At 46.6% G+C, this 18,386-nt stretch overlaps 1 protein-coding gene across 1 annotated transcript; it reads right to left on the minus strand.

Annotated features, from left to right (window-relative positions):
• Positions 1–8,864: 8,864 nt before the first annotated feature.
• ACTR5 (actin related protein 5) lies at positions 8,865–17,999 on the minus strand. The gene is made up of 9 exons (XM_085078940.1): positions 17,588–17,999; positions 16,634–16,863; positions 15,639–15,808; positions 14,586–14,803; positions 14,069–14,251; positions 11,998–12,120; positions 11,295–11,434; positions 10,322–10,454; positions 8,865–9,830 (listed from the first exon to the last, which is right to left on the minus strand). The coding sequence occupies exons 1-9, from the start codon at positions 17,969–17,971 to the stop codon at positions 9,579–9,581; spliced, it is 1,833 nt and encodes a 610-aa protein (XP_084935066.1). The 5' UTR covers positions 17,972–17,999; the 3' UTR covers positions 8,865–9,578.
• Between the last annotated feature and the right edge of the window lie 387 nt (positions 18,000–18,386).

An 18,386-nucleotide genomic window follows, 5' to 3' on the forward strand; every position in this document is an offset into this window, starting at 1 on the left:
GCAGGGTCATTGCTGCTTCTCTACACATGTTTGCTTCCCAAAATGGCTAGGGAATGTAGTTTAGACAAAAATGGGAGAGAGCAGTGAAGATGGGAGAGCACATTTTGTAGAGCTCTGACAATCAAAGGCTTTTCATTCTGTGTTCTCCATGAAACGGTGCTGAGAAGAAAAGGGACAACTTGGGAAAATCCCACTGCTCCACCTGCACCTGGGTGCACTTGTCTGGGCTGGGATAGAGTTAATTTCCTTCCCAGCAGCTGGTGTGGGCCTGTTTTGGGTTTGTGCTGAACGAAGTGTTGATAACACAGGGATGTTTTAGCTCCTGCTGAGCAGGACTTGTACAGTGTCAAGGACTTTTGTGTGCCACCAGTGAGCAGGCTGGGGGTGCCAAGGCGTGGGGAAGGGACACAGGTGGGACAGCTGGTCCCAGGTGACTCCAGGGATGTCCCAGCCCGTGTGGCCTCATGCTCAGCACATAGAGCTGGGAGGAGAAGAGGGAAAAGGGAACATTTGGAGTGTTTGTCTTCCTCAGCTGCTGCTACACGTGGTGGAGTTCTGCTCTCCTAAGGAGGGCTGGACACCTGCCTGCCCCTGGCAAGGGGGGAATGAATTCCTTGTTTGGTTTTTTGCTTGCACATGTCCTTTTGCTTCCCATATTAAACTGCCTTTATCTCAATCCACTAGTTTTCTCACTTTTCTCTCACCCTTCTCACTGGGGGAGCGAGCAAGTGGCTCCATGGGGCTGAGATGTTGGCTGGAATTAAACAACAACACCAGGGAGGGGAGATGCTGCAGGCATGAAATGGAGCTCCCTGGATTCTCTCTCCACATCTCAAACAGGGCATTCTGCATTTTATCTCCTGCATCAATCCTATCTAATGCCAAAACTTCTCTCTCCAATAACTAAATTATTTTTAAAATCTTGTCATTTGCTCATTTGAGGAAACTCTGTTTTCTCTAGAGAAATTATTCTATCATTCTGTTCAGTAAGGAAGAAATTAAACATGATCATATTAATTATGGTTCCTCATTTAACATAAAGCTGTAATCAAATGGCTTTTATGTCTAAACAGTCATGGCAGTGATACTAAGAAATTATGGCATTAAAGGCTTGGACTTAAAAATGTTTAAATTATACATCTCAGAAGAAACTGATGCCACATTGAGGGAGGTACAACCTTTTTATTTTCAAGCAAAAACATGAAGGTGCAAAGCATTTTTAATATAAATATACTTTTGCTTTAATTTTAAGGAAGATCTTAGGATGCCTAAATAATGTATATATTTATAATAGTACAAAATACCATGTATTTTTTGCCTAGATTTAAGCCATGGTGCCTTCTTTTGAAAGGAAGGGGCAGCCTCATTGGGCATCTTCTGACCAAGCCCATGAAACAAAAATATGTCAAGGACATGAAGTCTGCAAAGCAGGAGAAATGGAATTTCTCATTTCTGGCAGGGCTGGACTCACTGGCTTCCTACCAGCCTGGTGGGCGCTGCTGCTGTCTGTGGCTCCACAGTCAGCCTCAGATTTGAGGACTGATTTCCTGAGCCAGAAAACGCAGGAGCATTTCTGTCTGCATTTCAGGAAAACACTTCCTTCAATTCAGGAGCCGGAGCTGCTCAAACGCCCACCTCCAAGGAAGAAAAATAGGAAATGGTCAGTGGGGCTGCTCACACCGAGTCACGAGGGTTCCTTCTGTGGGAAACACCAGACTGCTATTTTGGGTTCAAAATCACAACAGTGGTGTTTGCAGGGGTAAGTTTTTTGTTGTTTTCTTAATACCCACTTCTTGCAGCATGGGGACGTTCATGTGAACCAGCTCCACTTCCCTCAGTCACTGCTGCCAGACCCTGCAGAGGGCTATTGGAGAGCACTTGGAAGTTAAAGTTCTCCTTGAAACAGTGACCATCTACTTAACCCCTCCCCATAAAGCCCAGAGCTTGAGATAAAATCCCTCATCAAGCCCAGCTTCCCAGGGCATAAGGGTGCACTTTGATACCTGATAAAATCAATTGGTGGTGGCTGCTGGCTCCTGTGACTGAAGTGACACTGCTTGTAAAACTGCCACCCACAGCTCCTAAATTCACAATTAAAAACACATTTCCAAGCTCTCTGTAAGATATACAGCACAACCAGTGCTTGTACCTATTTCAAATCCCAGCATGTAAAATTGCAGAGTGGGTTGAAGGTGATATAATGTTATAAAAGTGCACTCTGAGTTAGGTAAACACACTCAAGGGGTTTATGGTTCCTGGGAATTGTCATCTCTGCTGCCTGGGGAAGCTGTTGGGTGGAGAAAAACAGTATTCATCAAGATTTCTAACATACCTTCAAGAAACTGGGCTCAGGGGTGGTATAAATATGAGTTATTGCTTCCATTTTCTCATCATTATAAAAGTTGCTTTCACTCAGTACCCAGACAAACAGATCTGGGCAGCAAGGGGCAGAAAGAGCCTCCTGTGAACAGGAGCTATGGTAAAAAGGCATGGATGTGTAAGTTTTACAGCACAGGGGGAAGCCAAGCCCTCAGGAGCTGGAGAATCATCCCTTCCAGCCCCAATTTGGTGCAGCCCTTGTGGAAGGAGGCCTGAGTAAAACTCTCCTGGATCCCATGTTGGGTATCCCCCAGCTCTTCCAGGCATGAACCTGCAGCATGAACCCAGGACAAAAAGCTCTGTATCCTCCTTGTTCTTCTCCCCCCAGAAAAACTCTACAGATTCCCATAAATTGAATCCTCTCCAAGCTCTGGCACTGCAGCACCACCAGCTGCTCTCAGCCACCTTCACTGCTGACAAGGGACAGAGGAGGGCAATGCTGGGCACAAATCACCCATCTGGGGACAGCCCACAATAGCGTGTGGCTGGTTTGTCCCCCCCGGGGGATGTGTGGTGCCACCAGAGCAGGACAGCAGCCCCTCTTCCCGGGCTGGATGTGCCTGAGGACAGCCCGGCTCAGCTCTTCCCGTTCCCAGGCCAGGGGACACTCCCGGGGCTCAATATCAAAGGCCTCCTGCAAACCACGCCAGCAAAAGAGCATAAATAAAACCTACAGAGGAGTCACAGCAGTTCCCACAACAAGAAGTTACCAGTGGCTAACAAAGGATAAAAGCAAATAACCAAGCCCCCAGTTCCTTCCATCGGCACCACCCTGAGCAGGAGGGTGTCCATCACTGCTGGAATCAAAGCCTTCCTCTCCATTGTTTCCTCAGCAGCGAGGACAGCCTGTGGCCCTCTGCCACAGCAGAGCTGGATGAAAGAACCCCTGAGCCTCACACAGCAGAGCCAGGGCTCCTGCAGCAGCTGCCCCTGCCCCGTGGAGCTGCAGCAAAGCCCCTCTCCCAAAGCAGGAGCAGAGCTGCACTCTGTCCTGTCCCACCCCTGACTGCTGGAGCACAGCTTGGGGCTGTCCCAGCTGCTTTGCTGCATCCCCAGCCCCTCCACAGTAATGCTCACAGTCCAGCATGGTGCTGCTACTCCAAACTCATCATTTTTGCTGAGCTCTGTAATTTGGATCCTTGAAGCTGTCCTTTGAACACATGTAGGAGGGCAGGGCTCTGGGATGGATCCCATGTAAAGGCTCCAGGAGCACTGCATTCCCGTGTCTCCATGGCTAACATAGCATTGACCAGCTGGGACGATTTACCATCCTCTCCCTGTTTTACACACATCACACTGCTCCTATTCTTATACTCCTCCCTCAACATCCCCTGGATGTCACTTCCAGGACCAGGCTGGGGGAACCTTTGATCCAACACAGCTTCATGTTTATTAAGGGAAATTAATGACCAAGTCTGGATGAGAACAATTTTGACTTAACCACCTTTATGGTGTCTTGTCTATATGGAGAGTTTGCCAACATTGTAGCAGGAGTTCCAGTGGTCTCCCCATCTAGCTTTGCAAGGATGCAAATCTCCTCTGCTTCACCCACTGGGAATTTGCTCCAAAAGGGCCTCCACCAATGCCAATACTTACAACAACCAAGCAGAAAATAGTTATTGAATGGGGAACTAAAAACTTTATTCACCATTACCAGCAAAAGCAAGGTTTGCTGTCATGGACTATCTTTCAGGGAGATTTGTGCCCTAAATGGGGCTTTTCATGAGAAATCCACTTAGTATTCCTCTAAAATTCCAGGAGGGTGAAATCCCCCACTCCTTCATCTCATTAAGGATGAAAGAATGCCAGGTATGTGGCAGGAATCTGGGGTGAGAGGAGGAGTGGGGTATATTTTAACCAAGTTGTAGAGTGGGAAAAATAAACTGATCTAAGGATGAGGATTTGAAATGTATTTCCCAAAGCTGAGAAGCAATGCCAGTCAGGAGCAATGTGCTAATGCACAAGGAACACAAAACTGAGTTTAAGGGTGACACATCATTGTGGAGGTGTCTAAGAAAGCAGTTTGGGACTTTCTTAAGGCATTTTGCCTCTGGAGCACTGACAGCTTATTAGCTGATAGCTTCTAGACCAGGTGGATTTATCTAAGTGTAGCAGACAAAGCACTGAAAGGCAGGTGGTGCTCAAGCTGAGGGGGTGACAGGGAGGTCTGTGTGCCAGGGGACTTCTGGTCATTCTAGCAGTGACTGAGTTACTTCTAAAATTGTGTGGGGAAGCCCCATGACGGCCTCAAAGCAGAGCAGGAAGATCAGAGCAATGGGAGAGTTCCTCATCTGGATGCAGTGGGGCTGCTGTTCAAGCAGAAACAAGTGTCAGTGAGGCAGGGTAGTTTTACCCATTACTATTCTCCTTTCAAGGGAATGAAAACACCCAGAAAAACAAAACCTCCACATCAAAATGTTTAGTGGAAAGATAAGACTAGCCAAAAACTGTTTGCACAGGCTGGAACTTGCTTCCAAGCAAGCTCAGACAAAGCAAAGAGTACTCAACCTCCCGAGCTTGTACAGGACAGTTTTCCCACTTGGCATATGGAGCTATTTAGGAGCATCACTCCAGGGAGAGGGGCAGGAACAGGGTGATAGCCTAGAAAGGAGGAAAATCATCCTCTGCTGCAGCCAACAGCCTCCCAACCCTCCTGGGCATCAGGGCACTCAGGGAAGTGTCACTATGGCAGCTTTGAGGCTTTGGGCACTGCAGGTTGCCACCCCCCTATAAAACTTCTCCCCCCCAGAGGTCCACCACACATCCTTGCTCTTCACCCAAATAAGGAAGGCACCCAATCCACTCTGGTCTCCCTGCTATGCAATACTCTATCACCCACCATGGTCCCAAATGGTTCAAACAGGAGGAGCTCAGATGCTTTCCAAAGGTCTCTCTCCTCTGGAATTCATTTGACATGGGTTTGAACAAAGCCACACTTTTTTCTTGCATGTTGCAAAGCTCATTTGTCCAGCCAGAACTGCCACAAGCTTCCCTGGGGATGAGCTCCCTCTTAATGTAACAGCCTGACTGCTGGAATGCAGGAACTCAGATGCCTTCACAGAACATCACTGACAACATAAAAATGCTTTCCCCATCAGCACTGCATATTTACCTCCTGTCAGATGAAGGGAGAAGAGGTTTCATACCTCCCCTCAGTTCTGAAATAATTTAAAAGCTAAAAAAATACTGTCCTGACTAAACCCTGGAATTTTAAGAGCATGAAAGTTTCTCAGTCACACCATAAATCCAGCTTGCTTCATACTCTGATAGTGGGGAACAGCAATCACTTGAAAATAAAAGCATACCTGCATGGAGTGCTCCTTACCACACCGGAGACTTCTGCCAGCTTCAGGAAATGAGTGGTTTGAAGATTTTTCCACTTGGCACACTGTGCATCGAGCACAGATGGACCAAGTCTCCATGATTTTACTTGACCTCCCTCCTTCCCCAGAGGAGTTGTGCACTCTGTGAAAGCCTCAGCCAGCATGGCTCTCAGGTTGGCTTTGCTGAGACACAAGTGAGAGCAGAGCAACAGCAGCGAATTGTCATGAACAAACATTGCTGTGAGCTGGATCCATGAAAATGGCTCTCTCATCACGGCCTCTGCTGCATTAGAAAATGGGAACCAAGCCTACTGCTCAAAAAGAGAAAGAAAAGACCCCTGAGGATGTGAAAAAAATCCATATAACCTAAAAATAAACAACAAAAATATCCCTTGAAACTATGACACTTGCTGGCATGAGGGCTGAGCTCGTGTAATGAACAAGGAGGGGAAAAAGGTGTTTGTTAACTACATACAGGAAGCTGAGTGCCTGAAAAGAGGGAATGAAAGGAGCCTGGAAACTCTTGGCAAACCATGGCTGGGGTTTGAGCCATTTAGAAGTGAGTTCTGTTGAAGCTGATGCTCAGAGACTGCTCTCTCCCTGCACTGAGCAGTGGGAGTGAGCAACGGGAATCAGCACAGCTGCTCTGTGCCTGGCATCCCAAACCATCCAGTGGAAATCCCACCATATGACTTTGGGGATAACGTTAAATCCATTACAGCATTCCACCCTCCCCTGCTCATCCCACACAAGCTTCAAAACTTGTGGTTTATGACTGACTGCCAGAGGATCATTGCGGGCTGTCTCCGGAGGGATAATCCTAAATTTTAAGCGACAGTTCACGGGCATCTTCTCTTTCTTCCGAGATGCTGTCTTACACAGCACATTAAGTATTCCAGAGATTAATAACTGGAGCAGAGAGTTCTAATCTTGGTGTCCTAGCAGAGATTTAGCAAAGAACACGTTTGAAGTTGCTGTGGCACAGGAAGCGTGAGAAGCCTTGAAGCCCCAAAGCGAGGTTTGTCGGCAGCTCCAAAGGAAATCTGGGACATGGGACACGTGATGGATGCTCAGTCCCCAGGGCTCCTCACTGACGTGGTGTTTCCACCCTGAGCAGGTCTTAGGGACCCTGTGAAAGGTGGGACCCAGTTTGAGCTCTCTTTTAAATAGACCAAACTCAGCACTGCTGTGAAATTGTACTTTGGTATTCTTTGACCTGAATTAGGGGAAACTGAATTGTATAACAAGGTTACGAGTTGCTTTGAACTTCATTTACCAGGGACCAAATGGGAGCCACTTGGCCACTTCAGACCTGGCAACTGCCCTGGGGCAGCTTGGGGGATACCTGCCAGGATAAACACAGCAATGATTGAGGCTGCTGGCACAGCAGCTCACTCAACAGCAGCTCTGCCATCACTTGGCAAAGGCCCTCACAGCACCACTTCAACTTTCCTGTCCACAGAAGGATTATTTTTCCTCCTACTGCTCCTCACACAACCAAAAGTCCCATTAGAAAGGAGCCCAGCAGATGCCTATCGGCTGCTCCCTTCTCAGAGGGCACAAACCAACACACAGGAGAAAAGTCCAAGGACTTTCCTGGTTTGGAGGGCCCTGTGACACTTAAATGGAAAACAACCAAATTCTTCTGCACATGGGGTTGAGAAAACCTTGCCACAAGTGTCACAACAATGAAGCTCCACAAGGACTCCAACACCACTGTCCAAAATGACACTGTTGTTTCCTCCTGCCCTCAGCACCACACACTCCTTCCATTCTTCTCCTGCCAGCACCAATGCTCAGGTAGCACCACAGGAAATCCTTACCAGGAAACCAAACTGAAATGGGTAAAATTTGTCCCATTCTGCAATGCTCATGCTTTTTGTGTGCTGTTCCAAGCACCTCAATGGCCACCAGCACCTGCTCAGCCAGTGAAAGTGATCACCTCGCCAAGTTCATCAGTTACTCCAACCAATGTGGGCACAAATTAACAAATGAACAGCTAATATTCAGGAGATTATAAAATTATGCCTCCTTAAAGCTGTTTAAGCAGCTGCTTTGGCACCTCTGCATGGAATTAGACAGCTCTGCTTTGAATTAATGCAAGAGAAGTGCCTGGCACAATTTGGCCAAAGATTTAAGTCATATAATCATGCATTATAGATGCCCTTTCAGGCCCTCATTCTGGAACAGCTTTATGCACAACACACTTATCTCTTTAGCACCCAACTCCAAATATCAGAACAATTTCCATACCTTGAGTAGCCACTCTGCCTAAAGGAGCTAAAGATGGGTCAGAAAGGGGTCAAATAGCAATGGGACATCATTTACTCCACTCCAGGTCACTGGGATCAGAAGAGACATGTTGGGGTGTAACTCCACTGGTTCCAGCACAGCATGTTTTTCCACATTCTTTACCACCCATAGAATTTCCCTAATTGTCCTAAAAGCTGCCTCCAGGCAGAGAGGGATAGGATCAATAATCCAAACTCGAGGTCATCTGGAGGCAGGGAGCTCCCTTCTCCCGCCCTGCCCAACAGCCTGTGAGGAGCAGGCAAAGGTCACCAAGAGCTGTGTCCCACCTCACCTGCAACTGGCCAGTGCTGGGTGCCACAGGAGAGCAGCTCCACAGCAACCCTTCCCTTCAGTCTCTCTGAAGAACAGTCAATGCACACCTGACACCTCATTATTTGCCCCCAGATTGCTCTTTTTTTCTTAAATTGTAGATCTGGGTAATACTTTGGAATCCACAAATCCCATCCTGTGGCAGCAAACTCCAGCACCAACAAGCTCCTCATGTCCTTTGCTTTGAATGTGCCAGATGACAATTTATCTCTATGCTCTGCACCCCTTGGGGACAACAAACCACCACCCCTACACCTTCTTTATGCCAGTTACTGTCTGGATATTTTCCCCATTATTTTACCTTTTACAGCTTTTGCCAAAGTGATAAATCTCCTCAGGTTTAGGCATTCAGTGTGGATTACTCTTCTGGGAAAGCAACAAGTTGTTCAGTGGGACAGCTGAAGCCCCAGTCAAATTTCAGATGGAACACATTGTACAGCAGGACAGGGGCCTGCTGCAAAGCTGTGTTTTTAAGCAAGGTACAACCAATCAAATTCATCCTTATTGCTCTGAAAAGGTGAAATCACTGAAATACATAAGTTAGTGGTAAAGCAAAAAGCTTTGCTTTATTGCTAAAACAATTTTTGACCAAAAAGTCCCATCAAAGAGCTGGCCTGCTCCACCTGCAACCACTCAAGGGCTGCACAAGGCTTGGCAGTGCCTCTGGACTGTGCTTTAGGGAGGGTTGTGACTGTTTGTGACCAAGGTCTCCAGTTTCAACCACAACACCGCTATCTCTGACATCAGTGAAGATAAGAAGTACCTGAAACCCCACGGCTGATTTGGTGGTGGCTCAGCAAACGCGTGTATGAGGCAGGAGATGGAACAGGAGGCCTCGGGAGGCGAGGCTGAGCTCAGCCCCTCCGGTGTCCTGCAGCACGACCTGCCCGAAATGTCCCGACAGACGATTGTAAGAGGAGCAAGGGAGACCTCTGCTGGGCTGCCCGGCTTGGTACAGCCCAGCCGCGATAAAAGCCATAGAAAACAGGACATTTCAGCATATTTTAAAAAACTCTAAAACATATAGGCTCAAAAACCCCTGAGTCTTACTATGACAGTCTCTAAGAAGGTGTTTTCCTCTCCCTGAGCTGCTGTGTTTGAGCAGCACTGAGCATTCCAGCCGTGCCAGAGTGTCCTGTCCTCCTCGGCCGAGGGCCTGGATGGGATCTCAGTGCTCCCAAGCAGCCAGCAAGGCTCTGCCCTCCTGCACAGCAGGAACAATTCCCTGCAGCACTGCGGGTGCCAAGGCCAGGGCTATGCCTGCTCACAGGGGTTCCCTGTGCCCGAGGCTCTGCTGGGAGCTGATGCCTCTGCTGTCCGTGGGGCCTGCTTGGGGAGGCGGATGGGAACATAGACATTGGAAGCACAGTGTTCCTTGAGGTATTCTCCCCCTTTTTCTTCATAGTCCTTCCTGCTTATCCAGCCTTCCTCACGGCTCATGTGTTCCACTGCCCAGTCCCTGGCCCCATACCAGGCATCCAAGACAGGGCTGGAAGCAAGGTGAACCTGGATAGAAGGAAAGCAAAACAACAATGGCAATTCAGCACAGGAGAGAGAAGCCCTTTTTACCCTGATTACAGTGGTATATGACACAAACAACTCAATTTCAGAAGTTTGAGCTGATTATTCAGTGTTTCTTAAAAAGAGCAATGATAGGAATGGGTTCAGGCGTGTTTTCACCCTATCAATTCCTCAGCAATCAATCTGCTGATTTCCAGCCAAACACACTTGTGTGTGCATGGTCCTTCAGAAGAAACAAACTTTCCTTTTGGCACCTCCCCTACACTCAATGCTGTCTTCACAAAGAGCAGCTGTACCTTTGCTTAACCTGCACCTTCTCAGGTCAAAAAAGCTGTTTGAAGCTGAGTGTTTCTTGTCTGAAACCACTCTCCATGCCCATGCTCTGAGTACCCCTGCTCTGTCCCCCACCCAACCCCAAACACCTCTGAACCCAGAGGAACAGGCTGATCACACAACCATCATGTCAATACACACACCTGAAAGGATGACTGAAATGGCCTCATTTCCAGGAGTTCCTTCTGGATTCTGGCTTTCAGTCCAGGGTACATCGTATTTCCACCAGTGAGGAAAACATTCTGGACAAGAATAGCCTGTTGCTCCTTTGAATACCTGGGAAGAACAAGAACAACCTCAGCCTTTCTCAAGGACATTTGCCCTATGAACTGTAACACCTATGGGGAATACTGATACCTTGTCCCAGGACTCACTTGGAGAAACTTCATTTTCCTAGCATGAAAATCTTTTGTTTGTTTGTTTGTTTTCTGGAAAATTCAACAGGTGGCAGAAGAAGACCCTGAGAGCACTCAGTATCCTATAAATCAACAACTGGATTTCTCTCTTCTTTGTAGGGCTGGAATTCTTACTTTTCAAAAAATGTTATCTCCTGTGTTCATACAATTCACTGGTGACATTTCACCAATGCTAATTTGTCTGGAAATGTCCAGCAAGGGTGCCTATACCACAATTTAAAAATGTTACCCCTGATTTTGGTCTCCTAAAACCAGACACTGCCAGGTCACTGTTGCAAGAGTTTGCTGTTTCCCTCTGTAACAAGCTGGACTAGGGATCTGTGCAAAACAATCCAGTGGGATGCAGGAAGAAGGTATTATTTGTACCATTGATAAATAAATTTAAATAGTGTTTACTTCACCTTTATCTCATCCTTTTTTAACTTCTATTTTTGTGTATGCTTTTAAATTCTCATAATACATATGGAGAGGTGTACTCTAAACTTTTTTGTTGATGGGGTAATTGACTGAACTCACTTAAAACAAACAGAGTTACATGTGGCTTCCAGAACAGCAAGACATGTTTAGCTTGTAACACTTGACCTCACCAGAAGAACTATTCCAACATATTTTCTCAAATTATTGCTAGAACCCCAGCATTTCAAAAGCTGATACCAAAAGAAGAACAGCTTGTCTGAAGTAAATTGTTTTGTAAACTCACCTCTCAAGGACATATTGCATGGTTTCTGCTATGCCAGCCTGGTCTTCTCCTATCAGGGAGGGCTGGAAGACAATCTCTGGAGCTCTGATTCTTTCAGTGCCAAGGAAAAGCTGGTGGTACTCTGCCAGGTTAAACACGGGCTTTAAAAAGATTGAGCAGTAGTGGGGAATTGTGTTAGAGAACAGTAATATTCTAGAATAAGCAAAGTTTCCAAACAATTCTGTACAAAAAACAGATGGTAATGCTCTCACAGAGAAACAGCATGATGATAAAGGTTCCAAAAGGAACTTTCAAGGAAGCTGGACTTTTCCTGTAATTTATTCTGCTTGGAGCCACACAATTCTAAAGCTCAACCTCACAAGTTGAAAGCTGTGTCCAGTGGGATGAGATATCAGGCCATGGATCACAGACAAAAAAACTTGAGCAGGACTTTTTTCCCTTAATAACACAGCACTGCTACACCAGCACTGCCTGCAGAGTGAGCCAAGTGGGAATATTTCTCTTTCTATTCTCTTACTTTCTAGTCTAAGCCACCAGCTAAGACTGCCAGGACTTCTCCTCTCTTAATGTCCTGTTCAGGCAGTTCAAGCATCTCTTCCAAGAGCAGGCAAACAATGTTTGCATTAAGAGAAATGTCAGCAGACTGGCTGGACAACTGGGATGCAGAAACCTCTGGCACGAGGTGTAAATACAGAAACCAAACCTGCACTGCAGCAACAGGCTTCTCAGCTTCAGGCTGCTCCTCAGCAAATAAAGGTTCAAACTCATTAATACTTTCCACATCCTCCAGGGACTGTTCACTGCCCAATGGATCCAAGTCAGGAGTCTGGAAACAGAGCATGTATGTTATGGTAGGTTAGCTCAGGTGTGACTTCAATTCTGGTGACATGTCTGGAAAACTCAGTTTCCTCAAATCTCAACTTTTTAACATGCCTGAAAGCAAGTATGCCCAGAAAACAGAAAAACAGACATTCACTGAAAGCCCAAAAATCAATAAATTTATCCCAATGCCAGCTCAGAAATCCAGGCCTCAGTCACCAGGCTGACTGCCAATATCCCAGGCACCATGTCCTAAGCATAACAACACCCTAAAACTTAGTAAAATAGCTTTTATATTGGTTATAGTTTGGTGCCCTCCCAGCACCTTTAACTGCTCTATAATTACCATTAAATTCCCTATTTTGCTTGTGTGGGATTGGAAAACAAATACTTGCTAGCTACAAAGCCACCACACAATTTCTGAGAGTTTCAACTGTCTACTATTTGCTCACAGGATGCACCAAAACCCCTTTTATTTTACACAGACATGAAGCTCTTTCCTAATGAAAACATCACTCAAAATCCTACAGGACTCCTGCTGTGAGACAGTAGCAGCTTTTATTTATATTTAATTTTTTGTGTTACAATGTTACCTCTGCAATTTGTTGCTAAACTCTTTTGTTTATGTTAAACTTGAAACACTTGTTGCAATGTCAGGAAGAGACAAAATTAGGTCCCTCAAACATTCCTAAGTATCTATTTTGTATCTACTTGAACATAAACAATTACTCAAACTGGAGTTTAGCAGTGTTCATTGCTGCAGCACAAAATGCAGTCACACAAAGTTTGTTCTGTTAAACCCATTTCTCTTCATACCTTAAAAAAAAAGGAAAAAGACAAACACAGAAAGATACACAGAACTCAGCTGAACACTTGGTCTTACAAATGGATCTGGGACAATTGTAGATGCTCTCTCAAGGCACAGAGCAAATAACAAAGCTTGTGGATTCATTCCAAGGTCTGAGACTGCACCTAACAAAGAGGAGTGTGGGACATGTTGGAATTTAAGCACAATCACTGAGCAAAACCACAGGTAGCTGATAATCTTTCAATTCTCTTTTTTCTAGAATATCTTCTTTTGACAGAAGGCGGAAAGATTCTTTACCACAACGTTAAGCCCATCATCTCCCTGAATTTTGCTGAAGCACAGTCATTCTGATTGTTACACAGCTTTACTGATAATCACAGAACCATGGAATGGTTTGGGTTGGAAGGAACCTTAAAGCCCATCCAGTCCCACCCTTGCCATGGGCAGGAACACCTTCCACTAGCCCAGGTTGCTCCAAGCTGGCCTTGAACATTCCCAGGCATGGGGCAGCCACAGCTTCTCTGGGCAACCTAAATAATAGCCTCTTCTATGCTTCAGTTCTCTGGTTTTCTCTCTACCTGTTCCCAAACAGTGGCTGATAAAGCTAAAAAAGCTGGCTTATGTGACTTGAAAGGCAATTAAAAGCACATGCACAATCAGCCTTAGACAATCCCTGAGCAGCAGCTGCTGTGTGCTGGACCTGTGTTAGTCTAGCCAAGCAGACAAGGAGCTTCTCAGCTTCAAGACAACTCCAACAACCAAGTGTAGCAATTAATCTTTCATTAAGGAACCAAAACAGAACATGCTGCTTAATTGCACCAAAAAATAGACAGCCAGAATGAAGGCAGGGTTGGCTCTTTACCATAAAGTTCTCTGCACCTGAAGGGGAAGAACAGACAGGAAAACAAATACTGTTTTTAACAAAAAGATTGATAGGTTCCTCTATATCTTTAAGAGAAGGTTACTGATGATTAAAGATGGCTGTGTCAGGACATTCTCTCTGAAGAGAAGCAGTTAACAATCACTTGCAGTGTGTTAAAGAAAAAGCCTAGCTCATCAATGGAAGTCTGAAAGGACACATTTTCAAGCCCAGAAGCTTAAATCTCTCTAAGATAAAATGAGGATTAACTTGGTGAACACAACCTACCTCTGGCTTGCTGTCCACCACATCTACTTCAATGTTGACTTCTGACTGTAGGATTTTCTGCTTCGTCTGCTCAACAGACAGACTCAATTTGTTGATGTAAGACTGAAGTTCTTCTGCAGAGTCCATGTTCAGCTCCACCAAAGCTTTGTGGAATTGATCCATCTGACCATCTTCTAAAAGTTCCTGTGGACAGATCAGAGCTAGCTGTGGTGAACAGGACAGGGCAATCACAGCTGTCAGCAGTGCATGTACAGACACTCTGCTTACATTACTAGATACTATGATGTGCACACTTTCATAGCATCTGAAGTATTTCCCAGAAGTGCTGTTCAGAAGCTGAAAACATCCCCTGCATCAATAATCTCTGTTACCTCACACGAAACCTTGGCAAGCTCCTATCAGAGAACACCCAGGACAGTCACAGCTTCTTTACCATGATGTGTGACTTTCTGATAAAACTCTGAGGGCAGCCTGCCCTCCTCCCAAAGACACCACACTGAAAACTTGGCAGGATTACCTGCACATACAGCAACCTGTCCAGCCTCTCCTGGTCCAGCTGCAGCTTCTCCTCGCGGCGCCGCGCGTTGAGCTCCTGAAGGCGCCGCAGCTGCTGCTGCCTCTTCTCCTGCTTCTCCTCAGAGGCCACAGTGCTGCCCAGCAGCTTGTTGGAGAAGGGCAGCTGCATCTTGTGCACGTTGTTCTCATAGTACTCTGGGCATCTCCACTTCTGCAGCTCTGGGGGTTTGGAAAGCAAAGTCACTTTTTGTTCCGTCAGCCTGAAAGAATGATTTTTGTGTTGTGTGCACCCAACGTGAAGGATGGAAGGTGAGGGAAAAAGGCAAAAATAGCCCAGCAGAAATGTTGTTACCTCTTGGCAGCTGTCCCCAAGCTTGGCTGCCCCCTCTGAGCACTGCCTTCAGGTCACACACCCAGTGCAGGTGGCTCTGAGTGCTCTCACCTCCAGGAAATACTAAGTACTATGAAATGCAAGTGCACACTAAAGTCTCTTCTCCCCACTTATGGGAAAGGAGAGCTCTCTCACATTTCTAAGGACTCCTGCAGGCTCATTGGCAAGAGACAAATTAAAAAAAAACACTTTTCTTCAGCCACTACTTCAGGAATTTGCCATGGAAATTTTAGAACTTACTTAATTCACACGAAGTCATGAGAAATGTCCTATGCAATTTTGGAAACCTTAACGTAGATAAGAAACATGACTAGATGAAGAAAACCTAACCAATTTAAAGGTTTTCTTGAAGTAGAAAGAAAATAAGCAGCTCATTTTAATTTCTTTTCCTCTGAAACCATCCCCATTTTTATTCATCAGTGAAATTTGAACTAATACAGAATTTTTTTTGTAGTAGTAATAGTTAAATTGTATTTCTGTCATAATTTCAAATGTTAAACCAGCGTTAAAACACGAGGCAGGCTACCAGAAAGGCAGCTACAAAGCAAGCCAGTCAGCAGTGGAATATTTCAGGCAGAATTCCAGCCAGCTTGAAAACGAGCTAGGGAGGACAAACCAAGTGTGGGTGAGCACAGCCTGGTGGTGAACTCGAGCTGGTTTTACCTTCTATGTAGTCCTCTGCGATGTAGCTGTGCTCGTGCAGGATCTCCTCCATGCGGCTGAGCGTGATGGCAGCGAAATGCCCAGGGTACTTGAGCTGCAGCAGCCGCTGCAGGTACACGGCAGCCTGGCAGCCCCCCAGGTTAATGCGCTTGCAGTTCTTGGCATCCAGCCTTTTCAGAATGCAAACAGACACAGCTCACACTGGGGAATCCACAGCAGACCAAACAGAGCTCCTGCTTGCCCCAGAATGCTTTAGTTTCTTTATATGAACGTTCACAGATAAATATTTCAAGGTTCAGAGAATCTAACACACCTGCTTTTCTCACACAACAGCACAGTCACTGCTTTGTTTACTATGTTTTTTTCTGAAAGCCTCAGATCTGCTTTTAAAAAAAAACCCCAAATATTAAATCATTTTGGCTACAGTAAGGAGATGTTCTAAGAAGGGAAGTGATGGTTAGTGGAGCTAAAAGTAGTTTTTTAACCTTTGTAAAGTTTCACAGTTGGACAGTTGTAAACTTCGAAAAATTGAAGCATTTAGCAGATATAATAAAGCCATTTCCTGCAGTAAGGATTAAAAAAGAGGAAAAAAGTAAAAAGAGAAAGTAGAGCAATGTAGCAGAATAACCAGAATGATAAAAGCCTCAAACACTGCAGAAGTCTCACACACACAGAGCTTCATTTTGTCCCAAAGCTGCTTTAAACCCTAACATATATTTTTTAATGCCCAATTTCACTTGGGGCAGATACCCCCTTCTGCTTTTGATAGTACACATCAAGGCATGAACAGCAACTAAAATACAACATCTACAAGAGCAGCACTGCTTCTTCAGCTCAAAACTCAACAGAACTTAGCAAAATCTGCAGACTTGGTTTAAATTCATCAGTATAAATTTAGACTTGATAAGAGTTAATAGTGCAGGGCTGGAGGAACAGGTATTTACATCACTTGAAAAGTCAGCGGCTGCACCAGACTTAAGTTATACAGAACTCACCTTCCTTCTAAGACTGGCAAAATGTGTGTACACTGGTAGCCTGAGGATATCACCAAACCACTGCAGGGCCAGTTCTGCCTTCTGTTGTGGTAGAAACTGTACAGGCTGTCCACGCCATAGGACACTTTTGGCACTTGGTAGCATTCAAAGAGGAGCTCAGACATCATCTGCCTCGAATAGAGAGGATTGCAAACTGCTTCTGTCAGAACAATTGGGTGATCCACACAACCCTGGGAGAGACAAGGGAAAAGAACAGTTACAAAGGTATGAAGGGAAAATCCAGGATTAGCTATCCTTGCTTCTTCTTTTAAGCACCAGCAAGAACTTTTCCAAAATGGCCATGAGAAAGCACTTTATGTGCAGGCTATTAGTCATGTAGGTTAAATCATATCTAGTGTTTAAACAGATAAAAAATATGTTAATGCTAATTCAACCAAACAATAAACTCCCAATGGTGGAGGAAAATGCACTTGTAAGAGCATATATTAATCATTAAAAATCTAAGCAACCAAAATCAATGCAATGAGGAGGTGAAGTGTGAGTGAAAACCAGGGGAAGCTTTAGTTCCACACTGAGTAAAGCTTTCAAACTGGTGTTATCATGCAGGCAAAGGGCTCCATGCTCTGAGAAGCAACTTTCCATACACAGCTGGGTATGCAGGTAGTCAGTAAACACTACTAACAAGAGCATTACTCAACAGTAAATTTAAGGGTTTAGATTACATATTTAGAACAAATTCTTCTCTGTGAGTGGAACAGGTTGCCCAGGGCAGTTGTGGCTGCCTCATGCCTGGAAGTGTCCAAGGGCAGGCTGCATGCAAATCTGAGCACCCTGGGATAGTGGAAGGTGGCAGGAGGTAGAACGGGATGGTCTCAAGATCCCTTCCAACCCAACCCAACCCAACCCAACCCAACCCAACCCATCCCGCGGCTCGCAGCACCTCAGCCCGGGTACCTGCGAGGAGACGCCGAGGCGCTGGAACACATGGTCGAGGAGCAGCTCCTGCAGCTCCAGCTGCACGGGCACGTTGCGGTCGAAGGGCGAGCGCAGCAGCCAGCGCAGCGGCTCGGGGCTGCCCAGGTCGTTGCCCACCTGGGTCTCCCCGCCCGCCCCACCGCGGGCCCCGCGGCTCCGCGCCGCCAGCGAGCGGAACCGCAGCAGCGGCTCGGCGGGCACGGAGGGGTCGGGGCAGGCCCATCCCGCTCGCGTCTGGAAGGAGCCGTTGTCGATGACCAGCGGCACGGGGTGCGGGCTGCGCACGGCCGCGCTCGGCTCCAGCACGGGGTCCGGGGCCCAGCGCGCGTCCCGGAACGCGAACACCCGTGTGGGCGCCGCCATGGCGGGCGCGCTCCCGCCTGCGTCCGGCCGGCAACGCGGGCGCGCTCGGGGGTTCCGGAGTGCCGCCGCCGCGCGGCCTGCGGTCTGTGGGGATTAGCGTAAAAAAGGTGTTCTGTGAGGTGAGAGCTTGCTGTGCTTCCGAGCCCAGCCAGTGGGGGAGGAGAGCTGATCGGTGGGACAGGCAGCAGTCAGCGTAGAATCATAGAATGGACGCTAAAGATCCCATCCCACCCCCTGCCATGGGCAGGGACACCTTCCACTGTCCCAGGTTGCTCCAAGCCCTGTCCAGCCTGGCCTTGGACACTGCCAGGGATCCAGGGGCAGCCACAGCTTCTCTGGGCACCCTGTGCCAGGGCCTGCCCACCCTCACAGGGAAGGATTTTTCCTAATATCCAATCTAAATTTCCCCTCTTTC

The sequence above is a fragment of the Lichenostomus cassidix genome, chromosome 20 (genome assembly GCF_008360975.1).
Source record: "Lichenostomus cassidix isolate B80296 chromosome 20, HeHo_3.0, whole genome shotgun sequence".
Taxonomy (NCBI): Eukaryota; Metazoa; Chordata; class Aves; order Passeriformes; family Meliphagidae; genus Lichenostomus; species Lichenostomus cassidix.

What these genes read in the sequence shown, in the direction of transcription:
- ACTR5 (XM_085078940.1), bottom strand. Translation starts at nt 17,971, where the DNA reads ATGGCGGCGCCCACACGGGTGTTCGCGTTCCGGGACGCGCGCTGGGCC. An exon ending in TGGTGGACAGCAAGCCAGAG is followed by an intron (nt 12,121 to 14,068) that starts GTAGGTTGTGTT and finishes CTCTGTTTCCAG; the next exon opens with ACTCCTGACTTGGATCCATT. An exon ending in AGCCTGTTGCTGCAGTGCAG is followed by an intron (nt 11,435 to 11,997) that starts GTTTGGTTTCTG and finishes ATCTTTTTAAAG; the next exon opens with CCCGTGTTTAACCTGGCAGA.